At 43.7% G+C, this 27,693-nt stretch overlaps 1 protein-coding gene across 2 annotated transcripts; it reads right to left on the reverse strand.

The window, feature by feature from the left end:
• On the reverse strand, nucleotides 1-27,108 carry OPRK1 (opioid receptor kappa 1). Of its 2 annotated transcripts, none has more exons than XM_049633409.1 (3): nucleotides 26,852-27,108; nucleotides 11,485-11,837; nucleotides 1-1,022 (listed from the first exon to the last, which is right to left on the reverse strand). In XM_049633409.1, the coding sequence occupies exons 1-3, from the start codon at nucleotides 27,106-27,108 to the stop codon at nucleotides 490-492; spliced, it is 1,143 nt and encodes a 380-aa protein (XP_049489366.1). In that variant the 3' UTR covers nucleotides 1-489. The 2 variants fall into 2 exon arrangements, with proteins under 2 accessions (XP_049489366.1, XP_049489367.1); XM_049633410.1 differs by lacking the exon at nucleotides 26,852-27,108 and adding an exon at nucleotides 6,922-6,932 and having other exon boundaries at nucleotides 1-1,005.
• Nucleotides 27,109-27,693: the final 585 nt, after the last annotated feature.

Here is a 27,693-nt window from a genome sequence, read left to right on the forward strand (position 1 = left end):
CTAGGAACGGTCCTTGTTTGTATTCAGGTGGTCGTCGTCAACGTCAAGCATCTGGATTGGAGGCCCACTGAGCTCTGAAACCGAGGTGTTGTCTTGTCCTGTCTTTTTTCCTCAACAGAGCTTTTGGAACCGCATTGCACGGGAAGGCCGCAGCAGGTGGGGCCCGGACTAAATTTAGGTAACCAGAAGAGAAAAGGCTTATTTCTTTGTTCATCAAGGGAACCCAGAATCAGCCGTGCTTCCCTGCCCTAGAAAGGGGCTGGATTCGCTTACTCAAGTCTTCTCCACCCCATCCCTACAGCCTCGATGCTTCCGCTGACCTGGGTCGCTAACCCAGCCAGCATCGTAGGACTTCAGACCACGAGACTTCTAAAAGTTTGTTAAAGATTCTACCTTTCCATCTCAGACTTCGGTGCTGATCTGAGTTAACCCTAGATCATTAAACTCTTCTCTTCCCGAAGAACTGTAGGAAGACATCTCCACGACTAGTCATACTGGTTTATTTGTCCCATCAACATCCCTCATGTAAGCAGGATCCTGAATGGCGTTTCGGACTCTACTGGTGCTCTGTCGCTCCGTCCTCATGTTAACTGGAAAGCAGAAGTCCCTAAAACACCGCTTGAAGTTTTCATCCAGAAACGCATAGAAAATGGGGTTCAGGCTGCTGTTGGTATAACCCAAGGCGATGCAGAAGTAATAGCTAGAGAGGGCAGCGGTGCTGTGAGAGGCATTCCCCAGGGCCTCCACAAGGATGAAGATGTGAATGGGGGTCCAACAGATGATAAAGACCGCCACCACCACCAGGACCAGCCTGGTGATCCGACGGAGGTTACGATCTTTCTCTCGGGAGCCAGAGAGGAGACGGACGCTCTTCAAGCGCAGGATCATCAGGGTGTAGCAGATGATGATAATGAGGACAGGGATCACGAAGGCGAAGACGAAGACACAGATCTTCATGAAGAGGTCCCACCAGGAGTACTCGTCATCCGGGAACTGCAAGGAGCACTCGATGACATCCACGTCTGGACAAGGTGAACAAAACAAACATAAGCACCAGAAGAACGTCTTTTCTTATGACCGTGGCTGCAGAGTATTCTAAAAGTGAGTGTCAGGGGCGGCTGGGTGGCTCAGTCGGTTGGGCGTCCGACTTCGCTCAGGTCACGATCTCACGGACTGTGAGTTCGAGCCCCACAGGCTCTGCTGACACCTCAGAGCCTGGAGCCTGCTTCCGATTCTGTCTCCCTCTCTCCTTGCCCCTCCCCTGCTCCTGCTCTGTCTCCCCCCCCCCCCCCCCCCCCCCCCGCCCTTCCTTGTCTCCCCCCCCCCCCCCCACCTCTCTCTCTCTCCTTCAAAACTAAATAAACACTAAAAAAATTTCAAAGTGAGTTTCAATACATTTGGGTGCAAAGGTACAATTATGGTGAGATGATATTACCTGAAGCAGATCACCAAATTGGGAATGAATGCTATATATGTAAACTACCTTATCTTTGTGCTTATTACAATGAAGCCATTTATTGGTGACATCACAATACTATGGAATAAATGAGACAAGCTCGCAATAAGAATTATGCAGTTGTGGAGCCCACTTTATCGTGGACAACTGTCAGAAGAGCTAAATTGATCATTTATAGCATAAGCCCTTACTTGTATTTCCATTTATTAATAATTCTCCCAGACCCACGGCTCTGGCAATAAAAGCTAGTATCTATTTGTAATAAGTGATGAAATATTTCGAGTCTAGCCATTCAATTTAGCAAAAGTCAACTTGTCTGAAAGCATCGAGTGATTTATAAGAAATCATTATGTGTGTCAGTAAAAATTTATAAAAAAAAAAAAAATGTGTCCAAAGACGAACCAGGAATTGTGACTTAACGGAATCAATTGATTCAGGGCATTGTTGAAACATGAGTAAACTTTTGGAAAAGAAAGAGAAGGAGGAAGAAAAGAAAAAGAAAACAGAAGACGGAAGGGGAGAAGAAGGAGGAAGAAAAACCTCATGAACACTGTCATCAAGAAAATGTGTGAGCAAGAAACATTTTTCGTTTTACTAACATTGACTATGTAACAGGTAAAACAAATATTTCAGATGGCCACTTGGAAAATGGAGTTATTTGCTCTGCTTCTCGTGGCTGCACAGCATTCTCTTTGGAATGGCCTTACGATCGGTAAGAGCGGAGACCAGAAAGAACGGAGACCCAGGATAAGCCTTTTGATGATGCTTCCGCGGGGGGCCTGCTCACCCCTCGGGGGCTCCCTTTCTCCCCAAGCGTCAGTGAGTCCACATTTTGTCCTTTTCCGTCTGAGCAGTCATTGAGCACAGAGCAGGCCTTGATCCTTCCTTACCGATGAGTAATCATTAGCAATAAGAGTGTAATTTTCATAATGATAATATTTTCTTCCCACATTGGGCATCTCTACGTCAAAAATGGCAAAAGAATATTTTTAGAGAGGTGAAACAGTTCTATTTATGTTTTCTAAAACGTTTGGATGTGATCTTAATCAAATATCCCTTAGGAAAAACAAAAGGTATCGTCTTAGAATTTCAATTGGACATATTTTAAAATACAAAGAATATAGTTATTTTGGCCAATTATAAAGATGACTTTCTTAGAAATATGTCTTTCATCAACTAGATGCCAGATCAAACCTTTCATTGGTAAATGCAAACTTCCAGAATAACTTGGGATTTTTTGATTCTCTAAAAAAAGTCATTGTTGGGGCGCCTGGGTGGCTCAGTCGGTTAAGCGGCCGACTTCGGCTCAGGTCGTGATCTCGTGGTCCGTTGAGTTCAAGCCCCGCGTCGGGCTCTGTGCTGACAGCTCAGAGCCTGGAGCCTGTTTCAGATTCTGTGTCTCCCTCTCTCTGACCCTCCCCCGTTCATGCTCTGTCTCCCTCTGTCTCAAAAATAAATAAACGTTAAAAAAAAAATTTTTTTTTAAAGTCATTGTTTAAACCACTATTACTATGAAGACTATTAGAAAAAAATAAGCATCTCTTTTAATTTTTGCTTTTAGTGTTTATAGGAATACTAACAGTTAAAATCATTTTTTAAAATCATCCCTATTATCATTGAAAAAAGTATTTGTTAAACAACTTTTGACAGGTGACACATTGCAGGTGATTTGTCTATTGAGTCTAGCCTCCTCAAAGGTAGGGAACGTGTCTAATTTTTTGTTTTATTTTTTCCATGCTTAGTTTTTGTGTATTCCAAGATTGTCTCTTTCTTGAGGTTGGCCTCAGCTTAAATGTCACATCAAAGACATTTATACAGAGGCCACAGTCCTCTCCCTTGCAATCTATATTCTGTTTACATATTATACTCACCCTATTTTTAATCATCATATAATGACAGAAGCCAGACAGAAGCCCTCCTGTAATAAATAATATGTTACCTTTCCTGATGTTTTTCTCTCCATCCAGAATGCAAACTACTTTAGGGTAGATACCCAGGGTGTTTTATTCAATATTTAATCCCTGCTAGATAGGGTGGTGAGAACCACAAGATGCTTAAGGAATACAAATTGTTAAATAAGAACATAAAGTGCGGGGTGCCGCAGTGGTTCAGCTGGTTAAGTGACCCACTTGGGCTCGGGTCATGATCTCGCGGTTTGGGAGTTCGATCCCTGCGTCGGGCTCTGTGCTGACCGCTCAGAGCCTGGAGCTGCTTCGGATTCTGCGTCTCCCTCTCTCTCTGCCCCTCCCCTGCTCATGTTCTGTCTCTCAATAACAAATAAACGTTAAAAAAAATTTTTTAAAAGAACATAAGGGGCTGAAGCAGTAAAAATTGTTAAATAAGTGAATAAATGAATATCACGTGGAAACCCTCGAAAATAGGGACTGATTACAGTAGTTATTATGGAAAAGCAATCTGCTAAGACAAGTCAGGCAACATAAGAGCTGATGTTTAATTTGGATACATCTTCTAACTGTGAGTATCAGCTTCCTCTTGAACAAATGATCTTGCACGTAGTAGGAGTTCAATAAATATTTGCCGAATGGGTGAAATAATCAACTACAGCTGCTTTTACAAGACTTTGGGAAACATCCAGTGATAGAGTTAGAAACATCCTCCGGAAATGTCAATGAATTTAAGGTTATCCCAACAAAGAGAAAAGAGAATACGGAGGCAATCAACAAGGAAATTCAAGTCCAAGGGCACCATTTTTACAAAATGTTCTCTTTTGGGGAAAAGAATGCATCTTTAGCCTTCATGATGCACATAGGCCAAAAGTGAAGGATACAAAAGTATATTCCATGCAAATGGAAACCAAAAGAGAGCAGAAGTAGCTGTATTTACATCAGACAAAACTGACTTCAACTTAGAAACTGTCTTGAGAGGCAAAGGAAGTCACTATACAATGATACAAGGGCCAACTCACCAAAGCAGATGCAATAATTGTAAGTATATACGCACCCGACATTGGAGGACCTAAATATATCCACCATCTATTAAGAGAACTGAAGGGAGACATAGATAGTAATAATAGGGGACTTCTAAATCCCGCTTTCAACAATAGATAGATCCTCCAGATATAAAATCAAGAAGGAAACAGCAGACCTGAACAGCACTATAAATAAAATGGACTTAACAGACACATACAAAACATTCAAGAGCAACAGAATACACATTAAAATATTAAATATTTAATTAATATTAATATGTAATTATAATATTAATATTATAATACATAATACATTAATATTTAATTAATATTAATTAATTGATATTAATATTTAATTTATTAAAATATTAAATATTTAAATATTAAATATTAATGCACATGAAATATTCTCCAGTATCGATCACACGTTATGCCACAAAGCAAGTCTTCACAAATTTAAGAGGACTGAAATCATATTAAGTGTCTTTGCTGACCGTGTCAAAATAGAAATCAAATGGGAGGAAAGCTGGAAAATTAACAAATATGTAGAAACTAAATAACACTCCTGAACCACCAGTGGGTCAAAGAAAAAGTCAAAGTAAAATACAAAACGCTCGAGATGAATGGCAATGCAAATACAACATACCCAAACTAGGGGATGGTGGCAGAGGCAGTTCTTAGAGGAAAGTGCACAGTGATAACCACCCCGCGTGAAGAAAAAAGAAAGATCTCAAATAAACAACCTACCTTTATGTATTAAGGAACTAGAAAAAGAAGAACAGACAAAGCCCAAAGTTGGTGGAAGGAAGGAAATAATGAAGAAAAAAGCAGAAACAAATGCAACAGAGACCAGGAAAACAAAAGACAATACACAGAAACAGACAACAAACAGAAAACGACGAACAAAATCTTTTCGAAAAGATAAACAAAATCAAAGCCTTAGTTAGACTCAGAAAGAGACCGAAGACTAGGCGAAAGGAAAGACATTATAACTGGTAGCACAGAAATACAAGTAAGAGACTACTATGAACCGTTACGTGTCAACAAATTGGAGAATCTAGAAGAAATGGATACATTTCTAGAAACATACAACCTACCAGGCTGAATCATAAAGAAATAGAAAGTCTGACAGATCAGTAACAAGTAGATTGAGACTACATCAAAAACCTCCTAACAAAGAAAAGCCAAGCGCCAGATGGTTTCACTGGTTACCTTCTACCAAGCATTTAAAAAGGGTACCAATCCAGGGGCTCCTGGGTGGCTCAGTCGGTTAGGCATCTGACCTCAGCTCAGGTCATGATCTCACGGTTCATGAGTTCCAGCCCTGCGTCGGGCACTATGCTGACAGCTCAGGGCCTGGAGCCTGTCTTCGGATTCTGTGTCTCCCTCTCTCTGCCCCTCCTCCACTCGCACTCTTTCTCTCTCTCTCTCTCTCTCTCTCTCTCTCAAAAATAAGTAAACATTAAAAAAAATTTTAAAAAAGGATCCCAATCCATTTCAAACTCTTTCAGAAGTTGGAGAGGAGGGCCCACTTTCCAAACTCATTTTACAAGGCCACCATGAACCTGATACCAAAGCCAGACAAGGACACCAAAGACAAAGACACCACAATTATCTCTGATGAACAGAAATGCAAACATCCTATAAAACACTAGCAAACCAAAATCTACAGCACATGAAAAAAATCATATGCCAATATCAGGATTTATGCCTGCGATGGAAGCAGGATTTATCCCTGTGAGGATTCCCCAAATCCAACAATGTGACACCACATCAATAGAATGATAGATACAAATCACGATCATGTCGATAGATGCAGAAAAATATCTGACAGAAATTCAACATCCATTCATGATTAAAACTCTCAACATATTAAGTATGGAAGGAACGTAGCTCAACATAATAAAGACCGTGTATGGCGAGCCCACAGCTAACATCAAATACAATGGTGAAGGATTTGAACGCTTTTCCTGTAAGATCAGGAACAAGGCAAAGACGCTCACTCTCACCACTTTTATTCAACATAGTATTGACAGTCCTAGCCAGGGCATTTAGGCAAGAAAGGAAATAAAAGGCATCCAAATCAGAAAGAAAGAAGTAAAATTGTTTGGGGAGGACACAATCTTACGTGGAGAAAACCCTAAAGACTCGATTAAACCACTTTCGGTAAAGTTGCAGAATTCAAAAATCAACATACGAGAAAAATCAGTTGCATTTCGATACACTAGCAATAAGCTATCTGAAAGTAAATACAACAATCCCATTTACGTTACCATCAAAAAAGAATAAAGTACTCACAAATAAATTTGTAAATAAGCCTAAAAGATCTGTATACTGATTACTATAAAACACTGATGAAAGAAATTGAAGACACAAATAAATGCAAAGATATCTTATGTGCGTGAATCGGAAGAACTAACATTGTTAAAATGTCTACACTACAGAAAACAATCTCTGAATTCAGTGCAACCTTTATCAAAACCCAATGGCATTTTTCACAGCCTTAGCCAAAATAATCCTCAAATGCCTACGGAACTACAAAGGACCCTGAATAGTCAAAGCAATCTTGAGCAAGAACAAAGCTGGAGGTATCACACTGCCTGATGATGAATTATATTACAAAGCCACAGTAATCAAAATAGTCTGGTACTGGCATAAAAAACAGACACATATTCCACTGGAATGGATTAGAGAGCCCCGAAATAAACCCACGCCTATACAGTCAAGTAATCTCCCAATAAGGGTGCCAAAAATAGAAAATGGGGAAAGAATGGGCTCTTCAATAAATGGTGCTGGGAAAATGGGGTATCCCCGTGCAAAAGAATGCACTTGGGGCCTTATACCATACACAAAAATCAACTCAAAGTGGATTAAAGACTTAACTGTAAATAAAACCATAAAACTTTTACAAAAAACGTAGGGGAAAAGCTTCTTGATAGTGGTCTTGGCAATGATTTTTTTTTGGATGCGACACCAAAGCACAAGCAACAGAACCAAAAATCAACAAGCAAGATTGCATCAAACTAATCCAACCTAGAAAAAAGAAGAAAAAAAAAAAACCCTCTTCTGCACAGCCAAGGACACAATCAACAAATTGAAAAGGCAGCCTGCGGAATGGAAGAAAATATCTGCAAATCATGTATCTGATAAGGGGCTAATATCTAAAATATATAGGAGATCATACAACTCAATAGTGGAAAAGCAAATAATCTGATTTAAAAATGGGCAAAGAACCTGAATAGACGTCTCCCCCAAAAAAGACATACAAATTGCCCACAGGTATATAAAAAGGTGCTCAACAGCACTAATCAACAGGGCAATGCAAATCAAAATCACCTCAAACCTGTTAGGGTGGCTATTATTTAAAAAAAAAAAAAAAAAGATGTGTCAGCAAAGATGTGCAGAAAAGGGATCCTGTTGGTGGGAATGCAAACTGGTGATACACACACACACACACACACACACACACACAGCAGAATATTATTCAGTCTTTTAAAAGAAAGAAATCTTGCCAATCGTGGCGACATGGATAGACCCGGTAAACACTGTGCTAAGTGAAATAAGCCAGACAAAGAAATACAAATCCTATATGCTCTCCCTTATATATGGAATCTAAAATAATCAAATTCACAGAAGCAGAGACAAGAATTGTGCTTTCCAAGAGCTTGGGGCAGGAGGAACAGGGGAGACAGTAAGTCAAAGGAAGGGTACAAAGTTTCAGTCATGCAAGTAAGTAAGTTCTGGGAATCTACTATGTAGCACAGGTTCTGTAACTGACAATGTTGAACTACATACCTGACATTTGCTAGGAGGGAGGAGACCTTCGGTTAAATTTTCTTATCACACAAGAAACATAATAAACAAGGCAAGAAGAAACTTCGGGAGGTGACAAAGGTCTGCGGTCTTGAGGGGATAACGGTTTCACAGGTATACAGCTATCTCCAAATGCACTGGGTTGTTTACATTAAATACGTACAGCTCTTTGCACGTCAACCGTAATAAAGTGATTTTTCTACAAAATAGTCTTTCTTTTGCTTTTAGATTTATATTAGAGGGCCGCGGCTTTCTTTTTTGGTATGGGTTCCAACGTCTCCAGGCTGTCGTAATTATAGAGTTAGTTCTAGTATCTAAACTAAAGCTTTTGTGGTGTTTAAGAATATTTTTGTTTCTGCTTGTAGCCATTACAACAACTTCGTTATTTAGTCGTTATATTAGGCAGACTATGATTCCCAAAAGACATGGTGTACACATGTATGCTATGTAAAATGTTATATTTAACATCTTATGCCCAGCAAGTGAAAATTTTGCTGTACACAAGAGCCTTCGATATTGAATGAATACCCTGTCGGATGTTGGTAAACATAGCAGGGAGGCAGGACCTGTTAAAATCATTACATCAGGTCAGATGCTAGCTACCATTGATCAAGTGCTTCCCAGACGCAGGCACTGCTTTCCAGCTTTCCATGCACGGACTCGATGGATCTGGAAAACACTCTAATAGGGAGACACTGTTATCTACCCCTATTTTGCAAATGAGGACATTGAGGTACAGGAGTCTGAGTAATGTCTCCAAAGTGATACCGTCCATAAATGGGGAAATCAGGATTCGATTCCAGGCAATTTGCTTTCAGAATCTGTGCTCTTAACCAAAAAAGAGGCCAGGAAGAAACCCAGAACATTAGCTGAGATTTCTTGTCCAGATGAGCCTGGTCTCGTGAAATTGACGCCTGATTTCCTTCAGTGAGCATTGTCCGCAAACACAACACTATAAACTACCAATGCCATTCAGCTCTAATTCACGGCATAGAGACTGTGTAAAGCAGTCCTCTTCGTGACCCAAGAGTCCTGACATGGAGTGTCATCCAGCACTCCAAAATCAGTCCAGAGACAATCTTTCATCACATAAAAATCTGCTTTAGAAAAGAGAAGAAACGAAGAAAGAACGGAGCCCTCCGACGAGACTACGTTAATTTTCTCCCATTTTCTCCTCTGTTTCCTGCACGAGTTAATCTTCTCCCAACACTGGTTGGTCCCTTCTTCCACCACATCTGCACACACTCATCCACAGCAGCTCCTTCCTGGAAAACCTACATCTACCTTCATTTTTCTCTTTCAAAAGCCAAACTGAAATCCATTGCTTCTAGGACGTCATTTTCTGACAGTGATTAGAGGAGTGTAGTGGTTAAGTCTGCAAGCATGTCATGAAATATCAAAATCAGCTCTTTATTTGCCATGGGGAAAATCAGCATCTTCTTTGACTGTCTAGCCCATTCTTCTAGTCCTGGTGGTGTCTACATGGCCTCTCTTCTTGAATCCAATTATTATGTATCAACACTCTATGCTCAGAACGGTTTCCTGCAGCTTTATTTCCATTTGGTGTATGCAGGAAGAAACAAAACCCTGTGTGTAATTAATCATATTTTATAATGCTTCTCTGATGAAGTTTGACAGGTCTTAAAATTTACCCAAGTATTATAGCTTAACATCCACCATGGCGAAGTTGGAAATTCATTTTATTGTTTAAGAGGGAAAAAATTGTATTTCATCAAAAATGTGGACTGTGCCAGGGGCGTCTGGGGGGCTCGGTCAGTTGAATGTCTGACTTTGGCTCAGGTCATGATCTCACGGTTTGTGAGTTCAAGCCCCACGACAGGCTCTGTGCTGACAGCTCAGAGCCTGGAACCTGCTTTGGATTCTGTGTCTCCCTCTCTCTCTCTCTCTGCCCCTCCCCCACTCATGCTCTTTCTCTCTCTGTCTCTCAAAAAATAAACATTCAAAAAAAATTTTTTTTAATGTGGACTATGCCACGTAAGCTAGGATTTTAGCACCTGCCCTCTCTTTGATCTGGCAAGCCCCCCACTACACGTATTCAACTATCTGTATTCCCAGGTATCATGAGCCCCTCTAATAAACTAGAACATTTAGAGAACTGCTACAGCAGTAAATAGCATTTATAAAGTCCAAAGTGATGGTTCTGCTCCCTTCTTCCCAAGGAATCTCTAAGCAAAACTTCCCCAGCAGCAATTCTCACCCAGGCTACAGGTCAGAGTCATCTGGGGCCATCAAAAAAATCTTGACCCCCCAGACGGTACCTCAGGTCAATTAACCCAGAGACCCTCCAGAGGTGAGACCCGGGCATGAGTTCAGATGACCCTTGAACAACATGGGTTTGAACTGCACAGGTGCACTTATACACAGATTTTTTTTTTTCTAAATACAGTACAGTACTATAATTGTATTTTCTCTACCTTATGATTTTCTTAATAACATTTTCTTTCCTCTAGCTTACTTTATCCTAAGAATATAGCATAGGAACATATACAAAACATGTTAGTTGACTATTTATGTTATCAGTTAGGCTTCTGGGTCAATAGTAGACTATTAGTAGTAGTTAAGTTTTTGGGGAATCAAAAGTCAGACGTAGATTTTTAACTGCATGGGGCTGGTGCCCCCCCCAACATGGCTCAAGGATCAACTGTATTTTCTAAAGTACCCAGGTGTTAGAACCACCATCTCAGAAATACTGGGGAAACATCAAGTATCCTGTTTGCATTGGGTGAGAACTAAAATGTCCAAAATCTAAGTTTTGCTGATGTGTACTATCATCCATCTGTGAACCCGATTTTGAATGGCTTACAGCCAGATGAAGCTATTATGATAGGGATGTGAAGATTAACGCCTAAAGAAAAAGAGTAAAGAGCCAGCATAGACGTCTAATGATTTAGGGTCCTCTTTTGGGGAGAAAGAAGAGGAGTGAGTAGGTGTATCTTAGAATCGCCAGGATGCAATGTAATTGTATTCTAAAAATCCACATGCCTGTGGCTCCCTGTTTCATCCCCACTCCTCCAGATTCTGATAAGCACTTCCAGAAGAGCAGATAGGCTGGGCATCTGTATCTGGGTAATGTCTTTATCCTATCCTATGTGTAGACACGGACAGCACAAATGGTTGTGTTTCTCATCTTCCGTGGATTTAGGCATAGTATTTCCACTGGCTTTTGGTTTTTCCCCTAGCTGTGTGTCCTACTCACTTGCACATCAGGAGTTTACATCATTAGAAGTGAGGTTTTTGCAAATGAGGTGACAATGATGGTCCTTACCTTCCCTGACTTTGGTCCCTCCAAGGACTATTGCGGATATGCCGACAGATGACGATAAGAGCCAAATACAGATGTTGATGATCTTTGCTTTCATGGGTGTGCGAAAGTCTAAAGCCTTGACGGGGTGGCACACAGCAATGTATCGGTCCACACTCATCATGGTCAAGGTGAATATGCTGGTAAACATGTTATAGTAGTCAATGGAAATGACAATCTTGCACAGCACGTCCCCAAATGGCCAGGAATTCATCAGATAGACGGTGCTCTGGAAGGGCATGGTTGTAGTAACTAAAGCATCCGCCAACGCCAGGTTAAATATATAAATGTTGGTTGCTGTCTTCATCTTTGTGTATCTAAAAGACAAGAAACAAGGTCATTTCTCTTCATCTCCAGGTCAAATCCATATTAGGCGTCTAATAGGCAAAAGGACTGTTCTAGACATTAGGAGTAGTAGAAGACAATGGGCAAAAGTCTCTGACTCTACCTAGCTTTTATTCTCGTGCTGTGTTCAAAATATAATTAAATTTTAAAAAGGCAAAGGATAGCATACATAAATAGGTGAATACACATATAGATCTTTTGGACAGACTTGTGTATAACACAGGTCTTTATTTTGTGACTGGCAATTCATTTTAACCCTGGAGCTGCTTGGCCTTAAGCATTTTTTACACAATTTATTTCTTCCCTTTCCCTGAATAAAACAAAGATAAAACTTACTCAACTTTTCCTCGGGGTCATTTTGAGAAATCCGTCATTGTGATTATGTCTCTTGAAAATCCAAAATGGTCTTCTTTTTTAAATTTAATTTTAGTTTATTTAAAGTTTAGTTAACATACAATACAATAGTGGTTTCAGTTGTAGAATTCAGTGATTCATCACTTACATACAACACCCAGTGCTCATCCCAAGTGCCCTCCCCTCACCCATCTAGCCCATCTCCCACCCACCTCCCTCTGTCAACCCATAGTTTGCTGTCTATCATTAAGAGTCTCTTGTGGTTTGTTTCCCTCTCTTCCCTTTTTCCCCCATGTATGTTTTGTCTCTTAAATTCCACATGAGTGAAATATATGGTGTTTGTCTTCCTCTGATTGACTTATTTCGTCTAGCATAATACATTCTAGCTCCATCCACATCACTGCAAATGGCAAGATTTCATTCTTTTTGATGGCTGAGTAATATTCTATTATGTATATTATATATTCTATTTTACATATATATTCTATTTTATATAAATATAAATAAAAATTTATATATATATAGTTATATATATTCTATTTTATGTATATATGTATATATATACATGTATATATATGTATATACATATACATGTATATATATGTACATATACATGTATATATATGTACATATACATGTATATATATGTATACACACACACACACACACACACACACACACACATACCACATCTTCTTTATCCATTCATCAGTCGATGGACACTTGGGCTCTTTCCATAGTTTGGTTGCTGTTGATAATGTTGCTATAAACATTGGGGTGCACGTACTCCTTCAAATCTGTATTTCTGTATCCTTTGGGTAGATACTGAATTATGCAATTGCTGGATCGTAGGGTAGTTCTAGTTTTAGTTTCTTGAGGAACCTCCACACTGTTTTCCAGAGTAGCTGCACCAGTGTGCGTTCCCACCAACAGTACCCTCTTCTCCAGTTTTCACTTTGAAAATAACATTCAATTTTGGGATGAGCACTGAGTTATACGTAAGTGATGAATCACTAAATTCTATTCCTGAAATCATTATTACACTATATATTAACTAACTTGGATTTAAATCATAAATAAATAAATAAATAAATAAATAAAATACTTTCCATCTTAATGGAAAATACAACTAAGTCTGTTGATTTTGTTTGCCAGTGTGCCACTAGTTTTTTTGTCTTAAATGCATTATGTACATAAAGCAGACAGTTCTTCTTTATACACATCGTGGCACTCAATGTAATCTAGCACAGTAGGTGAGAAATAACTCAGTTTTTCTTTACTCTCATCTTGAGAGATGTTTAAAGCACATAAGTTGCTTCCTCTTCCAACTGAGGGGATGGTAATTTTCAAAGCAGGTCAAGAACGATTGCCTTTAAGCCCAAATGATTCTTTCCATCATAACATGAAGTTTAGAACAATTCCACTGTCAACTGAAACGGAATTAAAAGGATTGTTTTACGTAGAGAACACTCCCTCAGGGATCTACGGGGCAGGAAATGTTCCAAATGCTATCGGCAGGTTTTCAGAGGCCAAATGCTAAGATACGTAGGGGAAATCCATGTTAATTACTTTCCACACACCTCCGATTTGCAGACCTTATCGTAAGTAATTCAGCCATGCCCCATGTCCTTTCTTAATGTTATGGCTTTGGCTTTCATTGAAGGGCATTTGTAAGGACATGTCTTATGGAGAACTACTGCTTTGGCTACAAAATCAAGCTCAGTGGTTATTATTGATCACTGCCAGGGTGTCTCTCAATACATAAATATCCACATAAGAAATGTCTTTTAACGTGTAGTGACAGAACAGCCGGGGCTCTCCTGGGAGGCAGAGTGGTCTTCTGTGAAGTCAGATCATCCTGCGTCTGGGCTCAATGTAAAACTTTCCTGAGTTTCAGTTCCTGTTACACAAAGATAATAAAATCAAATGGCCATAAAGGCAATAGATGACCTGGCTCAAAATGTGTGACACACAGGATCATACTTCATTCTCATCGTCCCACCCCCCCTCTCCTCCCCCAATCCTCCCCTGGTCTCTCCTCTTCTTGCTAGGAAATGGCCTGTCAGTGCTTGGATGAAGGCACGGTCAAGACGGCCACAGAGTCAGGAGCGGTTGGTTTCCATTTTCATGCTCTGCCATCTAAGCAGTGCTTTAATCTGGAGAACGAGGAGTTTACTTTAAAATATGTCATATTTTCCCTTTGCAGTTTTCGCTCAAATATTACTAAGTGGCCTGTAAGTTCTAGAAAGTGATTAAATGTGTATGACCAATGCTCAGGGCTTAGGCTTTATAAAGGCACAGGTAACTAGGGAAGGTCCACTTGCTGAGACAGAGCAAATGTTTCAAGGGAGCAAGACGGAAATAGTATCTGTTCAAATACTGTCTTCTTTAATGCGGTTTTATGTTTGAAAAGCGCATCTTACAGGCCGACCTCCTATTCTTTCCATTTTCTCCCCCACAAATCCCTGATATTAACAAAGATTTTAGCAAGCAGTGCCTTTAACTTCTGCTCTCGGATTTGGTGACCTTGATATTCTCCTCTTACTTTATGAAGTTAGACGGACGTCCCCTGCCTTACACAGTTGGGTCGACCTGGGTTCTGGTCCTTATGTTTCCCTCCAACTGTTAGATTTTGGACATGTCACTAAAAACTGGGCTTTGGATTCTCAACTCTAAAATGAGAAATATAATGCTTATCTTAAAGAGCTCCTGAGATAACTACGGAATGCCCCTGCTCCGGAGAATATGTCTAATTTACTCCATGGTCTTCATCTCCTCTCCCTCCTTTACGTATGCGGAAGCCATCAGTTACGACCAGAAGAGAGGAACCTAGTTTTTCGTCAGAGCCATGGTTTAGCTTGAATACAAAAGATAATAGTAAAAATGATGCCTGGGAGCTTATATGCTGGAAGAATATGAATGGAATAAAAAAGGAGTTATGATAAAATATAACATGTCCTTATCAGTAACCGCCAAATTATGGAAAGGGCCCAAATGTCCACTGACTGATGAGTGGATAAAGGAGTGAAATACACGATGGAATATTACTCAGCCATCAAAAAGAACGAAACCCTGCCATTTGCACTGACATGGATGGAACCAGGATGCATTATGCTAAGTGAGATAAGTCAGAGAAAGACAGACGCCATATGATTCCACTCATATGTGGAATTTAAGAAACAAAACAGATGAATACAGGCGGAGGAAAAAAATGAGAGGGGGGCAAACCATAAGAGACTCGTAACTATAGAGAACAAACTGAGGGCTGCTGGAGGCGAGGTGGGTGGGGGTTGGGCTAGACGGGTGGTGGGTATTAAAGAGGGCACTTGTTGTGATGAGCAATGAGTGATGTACATAAGCGATGAATCACTAAATGCTGCTCCTGAAACTAACATTATACTATATGCTAACTACCTAGAATGTAAATAAAAAGCTGACACATAAAATATAATGTGCACCTTTAAGCAATCATAAAATGATGAGTGATTTGCTCTTAAGCCTTCCAAAAAGACTTTCAACGAGTAAATGTATGAAATTGCTTAAGCCTTGAGCTTATAAAGAATTCAGATCTGGTCATCAGATCTCAGAAGAAGAGAGATGAGCACCTGTAACAGAAATGCCTACAAATTACACAAAATTTTAACTAGACTCGTCCAAGCAAAAGTCCTTGCTCCCTGAGAAACAAGCTTTTCTCAGACCATTCACGTGGGAGCTACCACTGTCACCCCCGGGGGCCGGAGACACCTACCAGAGACCTAGAGATGATCCTGTGCCCTCCTGCCATGGACAACCCCGTATCTGCCAGCATGCTGATGCGACCGCATCACTCTGGTTTCCAACTGGTCCATGTTAACGATGACAGTCTCGATACCCACTTATCTCAAACACTCCCTGCATCAGACCCTGCTGTACGTCCCACAGATGCACCCCACTCAGTCCTCACCCCAGCTCCACGTGGCAGGCATCAGTATCCCTATTCTACAGCTGAGGCCACTGAGAATCACCAGACTTCCGTGCATTTCTCAAGGTCATATGGTTGTAAAAGGTACTGCAGGGGGCGCCTGCGGGGCTCAGCTGGTTGAGCTGTAGGACTCTTGATGTTGGCTCAGGTCATGATCTCATTTACCACACCGAAAGGGAGAACTGACAGGTATAATTCTGAATAGTGAATACACTACGAGTTCAATGAGGATTTGCTGATGGTCCTTCAGGCACGTTACCCGACTGGATCCTGTGACAGCACGATAAGACCCTCCTGGTCAAAGGCGGTCTGGTTGAGGACTCGGGGATTGTTTGTATTTCATCAAATGGAGAGAGTAGTTAGTCCTTTCAATCAGATGTCCCTGGGCGGGGCGGGGAGGGGGGTGGAGTAAGCTTTCTTACTATGAGAAGATATGAAATTATGGTCCATTTCCTCCACACTGCTTTACAAAAATTTGCGAGTATTTCAAGTAAAATGGCACCATCTGGGTGGGAAGTTTTTGGCTCGTCTGGAGAAGCTGGAGGGGGGCTGGCAGTGAGTGGTTGCACTTTTTAGCTTACGCCCCACAGGAGCATATGGCACGAAAAGAGCAAAGTCTGTGGGCTGTCCCTGCGACACTTGCCAATGTTACAAACCTGGAGATGACGATAAGGGACACGGGTCGGGCCATGAAGAAAGCCATCGCCTGGCAAAGCGGCACAACGTGTCTCCGGGAGTGAGAAATGCTCCCCAGCACACATTAACTCAAGACCTTCCTACCGTAGTTCCCTACAGAGAATTGAGAGGGGAGGTGCTCTTAGATTGGCAGTCATACACGAACAGGGTTTTGTGCTGAGCCGTCAGGAACCAGCGTCACCAGGCGGGGGTTCTGGGAGAGCGTGGCACCTGCCGTGAGAAAAATGAGGCACGAGCAGGAGGAACACTGACCTTGCAACACAGCAGTCGCAAGACGGTTCCTCGTCCTTCCCATGCGCCTCCTGTGCTCTAACAATATACAGGTAGAAGAGCCCATATTTGGGTTAGCAGCATCCCTTCCTGTTGAGGTACACTGCCCAAGTGCTGTTTGAATTGAAATTTAAATGATGCTTCTTCAATCAGGAGCTCTTTTTTTAGCTTTGCGACAGCATAATACATCCAGGATCTTGATGGGTAATCATCATCCATCTTTAAATACACACACAGGTTTTCCATTTTGTGGATTCCAGGCATTTTTAGCTCTTACCTACAATTGCCCCCCACGCTGACAATACACACACCCTCTCTTCTCTCCTGTTAGAGTCAAGCTTCCTCCCCTGTCTTTATCGTTTCATTATTTCAACACATTTTTAAGTGCTCCATACCCAGCAACATACTGGCCATTGAGCGTGACTGAAAGACTCAATATACAGACCGCGCCCCTGGGGAGCTTTTCAACCAGTGGAGTCAAAAATTACCACAGGAACTAGAGGGACAGACGGAAGGGAAGGATCAGTGTGTGGGGAAGAGATCGGGGCACATTTTAAAGAAGAGAAGACCTGGACAGGATCTTGCGCTTCGCTGTTTCTCAGGGGTTCGTGGAGTGCACACCTCACGAGTAAAGGAAGTTGGAGTTGTCATTCCAAAGTTTCTCCAGGAGGTAGAGATTTTATCAGAGAAATCATGTGGTTCTGTGAATTCTGCTTCTTCCAGCAGCTCAAGATTGAAAAACATTCTGGTAAGTGTGGTTAAGTAAGCATCATGAGGGTAAAAAAAATAATAATAAAAAAAAAAAACCTTTGAGATGAGCAAATGGGGCATGATTCAGGCGACATGAATATAGGACATTACCATGCCCCCCTCTGGACAAAGGCTGTCGGGTACTTTATCGTGTTGGGAGTTTTTCCACAAGCAATACCCATTGTTTGGGTGAGGAAACAGTAAGGAGGATGTAAATGGCTTGCCTCAGACCACAAACGAGTGAGACAGTGGGAAGTAAGAGCTGAGCGTTCTGAGTAGCCATGAAACCACAGCGCCAACAGAATGAAACACACACCCGAGTGGTCATTTTTCTGAATGGATCCCTTTACTACAGCAGACACCTAAGGGCCAACAGAATGCACCTGAAGAATGGCTGTTTGGTCTGGTGAACCAATGGCTCCTGACCCACAGGAAGCTGGCCGCCATATTACAACCCTGGGGCTGTAGGCACTAGGGTCTCAAGACCCCCAACACACTAGGCTCAAGAGAAGGACATTTCTCTGGAGAGTCCTGTGAAACCAACAGCGGAAGACTAGCACAATGAGAGACGTGTTTTGACACTCTCTTCTCTAGTGGCCAACGAGCATGATTTATTCGTTTTCCAGATTTAGAGCATTCCAGATTTTATGTTTTAAATGATCACAAATGATGGCTTTACCAATGTGACTTTTCAGAACAGTTAATTTGAAAACACAAGGAGTTTGCCCCGAGAATTCTCCAGATGACTTTCAGTTCATCCCGATGAAATTAACTGGCTACCCGACATGTTTTTGGATTATTTACTATCGAAATTATGGTTCTTTCCTCAGGGGTAACAGCTTATTGATATTTAAGGGAAGGAAGGGAAATTCAGTCACTTGCTCCGATGATCTGACTCTGCAATTGAATATACTCACTATATTCACATAGTCACTATGTGAATTCACTATGTGAATTCATAGACTCACACGGATTCATGTAGATGGTCACGCCCCTTCAGTTCCCCAGAATTACTCATCCACGTGCAAAGAGCAAAAGCTATAGGAAGTCAGTGGAGCAGACTATGTCCCTGCGTCCCACGACTGTCACCACCTCAGTGACCACGCTGGCGGTGAGATACAGCTGGAATGGTGGACATGGGTCATGTTGCATGGCCGGCAAGGCTGTCCATGCGGGTGGTGGGAGAATGCGGAGTGGTGATTTCACTACAATAGCTGGTGCCCTGGACCTGCTCATTCTCTGTTGGCATGGCCTTGACTCCCAGAACGAATGGTCTAGTGTATCCAGCTGTGCACTATCATGCCTAACAATGTCCAGTAGAAAACTACAGACCTCAGATGACTGACGTGTACCAATCGTCAGCTCTCTGGATACTTAGAAGTATACAGATATCTCAAATGACTTTTTCCAATTTTATACAGAAAACTGACATAGCTAAAGTAAGCCACAGGATGCTGGTAGAAAGGAGAGAAGACAACCCTCCCGCTCTGTCCTCTACCAGAAGGAAACACCCCCTTCACTAGGTGAAGAGAGTTTAGCACCTGGTGAAGTTAAAGGAGTTAATACTGAGAAAATCGTTCCCATTGTTAAAGAAAATGCTCACTCAGAACCCTACCAATTGTTAATCTGAAAGCTTCCCTCCCCACCTTTGGATCAGTTCCTTTGGGATCTCTGAATTCATCACATAGTCATCACATGCTTTCTGCTTTTCTCCTCTTTCATCTAAAGTCTGGCCTGCTGGACCAGGGAAGGAGGTAAGCATTTAAATAAAAATACGCACACACGTACACACACACACACATAAGCCTTTTACGATATTATCCCTACTCCTATAATCTACTCTCTTACGTAAATTTTCTTTATCTCAGACATAAGCTGGCATCCCCTCCAAAGAAAGAAACAGAAATTGGCTGATTTTCTGTGGGGGGATAAATAAATCTTTTAATACAGTTTTGAGCCGGCATTATTTGCACCACTCAAACCACATAAGCCAAACCTTAGAGAAAAGGAGAGAAGACTGCCCTGCAGCCATACAATGTTACGATTTTACACTGAGGACAGAGCCCCCCACCCGCATCCCCCGGGGGCAAGAGGAATTGAGTGCATCTGGAAGTTAATCTGCAGTGAAGAAGGTGCCAGCTAGCTGCACAGTTCCCACCAAGATACTGCTGCTCGAGAGATACAGCCGAGTGATTAATGGAGAGGAGCAAACACCTCCCAGCCAGAAAGAAGTCCCTCCTAAAACCAACTATAAGACTGTCACCACGGAAAATTGTAAAGATTCATAAAGTCAACAGAAACAGGAAGTGATTTTGAAGAGTACAATTGTGCCTGGAGTCTGCTAAACGTTAGGACCTGGATAGCTGATGACCAGCTTGGTTTTCTTTCTTTCTTTTTCTTTTGTATTCGGGGGGAGGGGCAGCTGGTTAGTCTCTGATCTCTGCCGCCGTCCACAAGGATTTGGATTTCGGCTACAATCACGTTCCACAGGGAAGAAACTAATTCCATTTTGCTAATCCATATCACCAATTGCAACGAAACCGATTCTCTCTTTTAAGAGCTTGTCAAGTAATAATTACTCCGAGAATGCAAGATGGGCACTTTTGAAAATGACTTCTGGACCGATCTTTACTAGGCTTACTTGAAAGGAAACGTTTAATGCTGATTCCAAGAGAGGGCTCAGGATAAACTAGAACATATTTTTCAATCAAAGCCTGAGGTAAGGCTGATGTCAGATAGGGGGCAGCACAAGGTTAATTATACCCACAAGTCTCTGCCTTGTCTTCAACGCCTCTCCAGGTGTAGTCTGGCGATATTATCCAAGGTAGGCTACGGTGACATCTGAGAAAATCTGGAATATGTGTACATATAACTACAGCGATGGATGGAAAAGAGGCAGGCACGGCAGTACTCTGTGTCGCCTCACTTCTCATACTTCCCCACTTTGGTGACAGCCACACCCTTTTCTGGGACTGACCCAAGTTCAACCATGGGGCCCACATGAACTCAGGGGTGACCGGAGTCAGCATATGCCATGTAACCTAAGACGGTCTCGGCACAGTGGGACTCCTGTCAGTGGCTTGGGGAGGAAACACTAACTCCCCAAGTTAGTGGGGGAAACTTGCTCCCCCAAGTTATGAGCAAGAAAACAGATGCCTTTGTAAAAAGAACAACCTGTGTGCCCAGCAAGCTCGGGTGGGTTGGCTGCCTTTGGAGAAGAAATTTGAGTTCAGGAAATAGAACCATATCCAGAATATTTTTGTGGTTCTGGTTGTTGTTGTTGGTTGTTGTTGTTTGGTTGGTTGTTTTGATTTGGTTTCTGTTTTGTTTTGTTTTGTTTTCCCAAGCCCTTACAAATGTCCTTTTAGGACACTTCAACACTGCCCAGGTTGAACTGTAGGGACGCAAAAGTCTTCTACTCTCAGGGCAAAGATAGCAGAGGATTGACACCCTACAGGTCTTTATTGTGGTAGCCATGAAGCAAGGAAAACTGATGAGAAAAGAAAAAGGCAAACCTTAAGACCAAGGAACAAGCAATTTTGATTCCTTCTATTTTTGCCCTAATAATTTTTCCCTTGTTTATCCTTACGTTTTACTCAACAAGATGCAGACCTTCGCAAGAGTAAAACTTTTCTTTAAATTCAACAAAAGAGAACATATATACAAAACTATCATAGAAATCGAAGCTTGAGGAAGGTGTTTTCTTAAGGGGCACAGAGAGGGGACAGGCAGTGTTTAAGGCGGAATCGTGTTCCCTCAAGATACGCGCAGTCAAGTCCTAACCCCGGTACCTCAGAATGTGACTGTATTTGAAGACAGGGCCTTTAAAGAGGCAAAGTGAGGTAAAATCAAGGTATAATGGGATGTGAGGGTGGGCACTAATCCAATATGGCTGGTGTCTGTATCAGAGATTAGGACACAGATACACATGACATAAGACCCTGTGAGGACACAGGGAGAAAAGGGCCATCTACATGCCAAGGAGAGAGGTCTCCAAAGAAACCAGCCCGGCCAGCACCTTGACCTCAGACTTTGTCCTCCCTGTGAGAAAACAAGTTCTATTGTTCAAACCACCCAGTCATGGGTGGCACTTCGTCATGAAGGTCCTAGTGCACTAACATAGGGCAGAGCAGCGGCCGCCCTGAGAAGGAAGTTCCACCCGGGGCCAGCAGCCTGCCTCTCCTGACACCTGCCCCACGGGTTCCAGACTTGCTCAGCCAGCCCCACAGTCACGTAGCCCAATTCCTTACAACGAATCTCTTCACGTGTACATCTCCTACTGGTTCTGCTGTTCTGGTTGATTCCTGACTAATACAGAGAGCATGCAAAGTGAGGACAGAAGCTCCGAGAAGGCTCTGGAAAATACGACCAATCGAGAAACACGAGAGGAAGAGGGGTCCGTGATGCAGACAAGAGAAACCCAGAAGGCGTGGCAGGGAGTCAAGGACAGGGTGCTATCTGAGAACGCGACGGGCATAGGATTGGTCGAGCGTGCCAAATCTCCCCAGAATGGCGTGCCTGGGTGGCTCAGTTGGTTACGTGTCCGACTCTCAATTTCAGTTCAGGTCATGATCTCACCGTTCATGGGATGGAGCCCTGCAGCTGTCAGCACAGAGCCTGCTTGGGATTCTCTCTCTCCCTTTCTCTCTGCCCCTCCCGGGTGTGCTCGTGCCCTCACTCTCTCTCTCCCTCTCTCTTTCTCCAAATAAACAAACAAACTTAAAAAAAAAAAAAACTCCACAGAAGTTAGGGGACAGCCAGCCTAAAATGAGCATCGGAAACATGATGATGCTCTAACTTTGGTAAAAGAGCGTCAGGGAGGGAACCCAAGTGCCCTGGGCTGAGGAATGGGTGGCAGACAAAGAAATGAGCAAGAGGGATTATCCCTCCAAGAAGCTTACCTACAACACACAGGAAGATGAGAAGCCATTAGCTAAGGGAACCCAGAAAAGTAGGAGGGTCTTGGACATTGATTACCTGTAAGATGACAGAGGTTTGAGGATGTCCTGATGCTTACGAGACAAAATCAGTGAAGAGATTACAGATAGCGTAGGAAGGAGATCCCTGACACAGCAGAAACTCCAGAAGAGCAGGTGAGGAGATTCAGCTCACAGGGGCAGGGAATTACCCTGGACGGAAAGAAGGAAACGTCTCCACTGAGATGGCAAGGAACGAGGGGAGGGAGGCTGCCAAAACACATACGTAGGAAAAGTGCTCCCAGAAGCTGGATTCCAGAGTCACGGTGCACAACTGGGTCAGACCATTCCCCTGACCATGAAGATTATGGTCGGGGAGAGGGCTTAGGCATTAGCATTGATTAAATTAGGGTTGGGTGTTTGTTTGTTTGTTTGTTTGTTTGTTTTTAAGTGAGAAATGGGAAAAGGAATTGGCTCTTTCTGGAAATAGGAGAGAGACACAGAAAAACCAGGCAGACTTGGGGTCAGATACACTTGGAAGGCGGCGACCTGGCCTCGGCAAAGGTAACAGTGACTTTATTCGGCAGAATTCAATTAGCTGTGTAGAGGAATCAGGAAGACAAGGTCGTGGCTTGATCCAGGGTGAAGCTCTGGTGGAAGACAGAGGCAGGACAAGAAGGCAAGGCAGTTGAGTGTATTGGCAAGGGAGGTTGGACTGATGCCTCACAAGGTCCGGGTGAGGCCAGAAGAAGAGAGAGTCTGGGAGAAAACGAAGGGCTGCCGGGCAAGAAGGCATCCACAGGTTTCCAGAATGGTACAGCAGGAACTGAGCTGAGCAGCGGACTAAAGCACAGGAAGGACCTGGCTCAGGCTGGCTCCGCAGTTAGCAAGGTGCCACTTCAGTCAGTTTATTTCATCAAGATTAAACGAAGTAACGCACACGAAGTAGATAGCTTTACCGGCCTGGCATACCCTTAAGTTTTGGTCCTGTCTGCTACGGGGGAGACAGCTGTACCCGTGCAAGTTGTGGGAGGATGGAAGTTTAAGATGTCCCAGGTGAGACCGCCTGGCGAGACCCGGGTGTGGGTGGGCATCGGGGTGTGCCCTGCAGGTGAGGGACATGGGAGAGCACACGTAAGCGCCACGCCCGTGGGCACACCCAAAGTGTCGGCAGGAGCCAAAGACGTAGATCCAGGGCCAAGGTAAGAACCTCCCACCCCAGGGCCACAAACCAGAAAGCCTGGCGAGAAGGGAGGCTGGGGTGCTTCGTTTTAAGGTGCTCACGGTGACAAGTTACCGTGCCCTCACGAGGCAGTTAAGGCAGTTGGTACTAAGACATGACGAAAACCTTGAAGCTTTCAATACATTCGGAGGATACTGGGCAACAGTTCAGGTACCCAAGGTGGGAAAGCTATTTGTAAGACGGGTCTAAAAAATAATCCAAGCCTTTTTCCACAACCCTGACTTTCTCCCCAGGTCTGAGCTGGCCATTTCAGACCCGTACCTGTCCTGACATCCAAGCATCTACATCCTGTCTCTAGAATGATGTCCCAGATGACTGAACCATGACCCTTTCCAATGTATAGTATTTTAAAAGCGTCGTTCTCCAAAGCGATCCTCAATCTTTTCAAACAGTGTCGCTCAGTCCTCAGCACGGAAGATGAAAGCCGCGTTTGAACCTGCACTCCGCCTGGGCTCTCAGTTCCCATGCGAACACCACAGCGCCCCCCTTTCAAATCTTCAGCTGCTTCTTCGGAGCGAAATAAACCCGAGGCCACCAACTTCTCTTCTGAAGCTTTATTTTTCAATTCTTTGACCCTCTCCCAGTCTGAACTGATTCTAAACACTCCTTAGTCCTCTTAGCTATAGATGCAAGCAAACCAATGTTTCCGTACGTTGGCATTCCAGGACGATAGCATAACCCCTCACCTTTCATACTTCATCTCCAAGTAGTTGGGGCTGGGGTGAGAAGACGAATGGTGTTACGTGAACCGGCTAACTTTTTGTGTATGTTTAGCTGGATGTATTCCCTTCTAGCAAATTTTATTCCTGGATATCTTTTGGAGATATGTGTATACATACACACACACACACACACACACACGTACATATAGACAATTACGTATCACATGTTACATAAATATATGAATAATTAATAAGTATACTATATTACTATTTATAAAGGTGATTATTAATTATATACGATTACATGTAATTGTTAAATGTATTTATGTTTCATTTCTACTTCTATTTCTTGTCTACTGTTCTCCCACGGAGTTGTCTTTGCACACATTTTAAGATTCTTCATTCCTTTTTATCCTACTCTGCAGGGCTATATAATAGTTGTTAAGCAACTAAGAAGCTCTTCTCAAACTCAAAACTTCAGGTGTTCATTCAAATATCAAGAAGATGTTTTTGTTTTACCGGTGCACTTACATATGACATAAGTACGAACAGAGTTGCTTTTGTTCCTAGCATCTTCGTTTTGTGTAACAATGTTTTATCACAAAACCACAGCCTCTGAACCAAAGATCTCCTAAAAATTTTAATTGAAATTGAGAACACAGCTGTCTTTTCTTTGCTTTCAGTTGCCATAATCGTCTTTCTAATGGAGAACAGCCCTGAAATTACTAATGACTTGAAAAAACGATGTGCTTCTCAAATCTCCCCTCCCTCTGTAGCCTTTACTCCTCACTGATAGAATTCCTGTAAAATACAATACACAATTATGGAAACCCAGGGTACCAAGGTACAAACGCTAATTGTAGGTGAAATGAGCTTTATAATATTTGGAGGCTTAAATGATGGGTTTTAGGTCCGGAGCACAGATGAAGATAAAAAACCTGAAACTCTGAAGACTAGATACACAGATAAATACATGGGCATTTTATTATGATGATTATATCTCAAGACTCATGCTACTAGAGATAATGTTCTTAAGGTTCATAATAAATAAGGAGCTAAAGTGAGAATTTTTTTTAAAGTAGTTTTTCTTCATCCTTCAGTATCCCTGAAAAGAGTGACTTTGTCCTTTATCTCAAAGTAATGGAAACCCCTTATCCACTCTCCAAGGTGCATTTCCAAAGCATTACATCTTCCAGAAAGTAAAACACACATATTTCAAAGGGCCTCCAGGCCAAAGTTGAGATTTTTTTTTTCTTTTCTTGTTTTCTTTGTTGTTGAAAGAGACCAAAATAAGAATCATTTCACTTACCAGAAAACTAGCCTATATACGTGGGTATTTGGGTATTCATTACTAGAAACCGACTTCCATGTAATTCTACCAAAGAACAATGTAATAGAACCTTCAGTTTCCCTCGGTGGAAAATAAAAAGCAAAGCAATTTTTGAAAACCTCCACAACCCACACTTCAGAGGATAAATATCAGATGGCTTATTTACAAAAATCACTGATATTCTTAATAAATGAGATGACATTTCAGTACTAAAAGGGCTCATGTGTGGATACCAACAACCCTAAATAGTATATTGGCTTTTGCTTCATAAACCGTAACACCAATCTGATGAGTCACAGGAAATTCTGAAGTATCTCCAGTGCATTCGATGGGCCTGAATCTTACCTTAAGAAATATTCACGGAGGACAAAACCAAGCGCTCCAAACTGGGGCAGGCAACCAGGCAAAAAGGCCAGGCAAACGAACTTAGCTCCCTTTCCAGGAGACGCTGACCTTGCTGCGCACCCTAGTACTTTCCCTGACCACAGTTTTCAGCAAGGGCTTGGGGGGCAAGAAGACTGTCACTCAAATCCTCAAAACACCGCTGGCGGCCCGATCTGCGCAGTGCGAGCCTCGCAGTCCCCCACCAAAAACTCTTCCAGGAAATCCCTTACTTCAAGGAGGCCACGCTCTGAGACTCTCCGGAGCCCGGCAAGGACGGGTTAGAATCCCCGCCACCCGCCTGGCGCCCCACCCGGCGTCCGGGTGACTGGACCACCCTCACCCGCCCCCGGGAGCCTCACTCCCCCCACCCCCACCCCGCCTCCCACTCCAGCCGCGACGGCGCCCAGACCCCGCACTCACCGGATGATCACGAACATGACCAGGGAGTTGCCCACCAAGCCCACGACGAACACCACCGAGTAGACCGCGGTGATGATGACCGGGATGGCAGGAGAGATGTGCGCGGGCTCCAGCGGCGCGCCCTCGGAGCCCCCGCTGCTGTTGCCGTCGCTCTCGGCCCAGCCCGGCGGCCAGCCGCTGCCGTTGGGGGGCAGGCAGGTGCTCGGGGGGCAGGTGGGACCCGGCTCCCCGCGGAAGATCTGGACCGGGGGCTCCATGGTTGGCGGCGAGGAGGGGCGGCACCTGCGGGGCTGCGGGAGCGCGAGAACCGGCTGGACCCGGAGAGGCAAACTTTGCCGCCCGCGGGCCAGCGCGGGGAGCCCGGGCCCCGCCGAAGGCCCCCCACCCCGCCCCCGGCGCTCGTCCCGCGCTCGCTCCCGGTCCCCGGCTCCTGAAACCCGCCCCCAACCCTTCCTGGGCACGCCCCCTCCCCCCACCCCCGTCGCGGCGGCACGGTCCCCACCCGGCCGCTCTGGGCCCCCAGGGACCAGAGAGCCCTGGAGCACACAGCCCGCGCTCGCCGGCCCCGCTCCTCGGAAGTCGGAAGCCCAAAGCTCACCCCCGGGTCCCGGAGGCGCGCGCGGCGGTCCGGGACAGGTCCTGGCCGGGGCGGCACGGCGCGCTCCCGGGGCCGGCTCGGCGCTCGCGGTCGCCGCGCACCCGCAGCCCCGCGCTCAGCCCAGTGCCGTCCCCGCGGCTCCCGCGACGCGCGGCGGCTCAGCCGAGAGGACGCGGCCCGGACTCGGCCGCCTCGCCGGCCCGGGGGCGCACCGAGCGCGCGGGGGCGCTCCGCCCCGCCCCCG

The sequence above is a fragment of the Panthera uncia genome, chromosome F2, assembly GCF_023721935.1.
Source record: "Panthera uncia isolate 11264 chromosome F2, Puncia_PCG_1.0, whole genome shotgun sequence".
Classification (NCBI taxonomy): Eukaryota; Metazoa; Chordata; class Mammalia; order Carnivora; family Felidae; genus Panthera; species Panthera uncia.

What these genes read in the sequence shown, in the direction of transcription:
- OPRK1 (XM_049633409.1), bottom strand. Translation starts at nt 27,108, where the DNA reads ATGGAGCCCCCGGTCCAGATCTTCCGCGGGGAGCCGGGTCCCACCTGC. An exon ending in GTCATGTTCGTGATCATCCG is followed by an intron (nt 11,838 to 26,851) that starts GTGAGTGCGGGG and finishes CTTGTCTTTTAG; the next exon opens with ATACACAAAGATGAAGACAG. An exon ending in AGGGACCAAAGTCAGGGAAG is followed by an intron (nt 1,023 to 11,484) that starts GTAAGGACCATC and finishes CACCTTGTCCAG; the next exon opens with ACGTGGATGTCATCGAGTGC.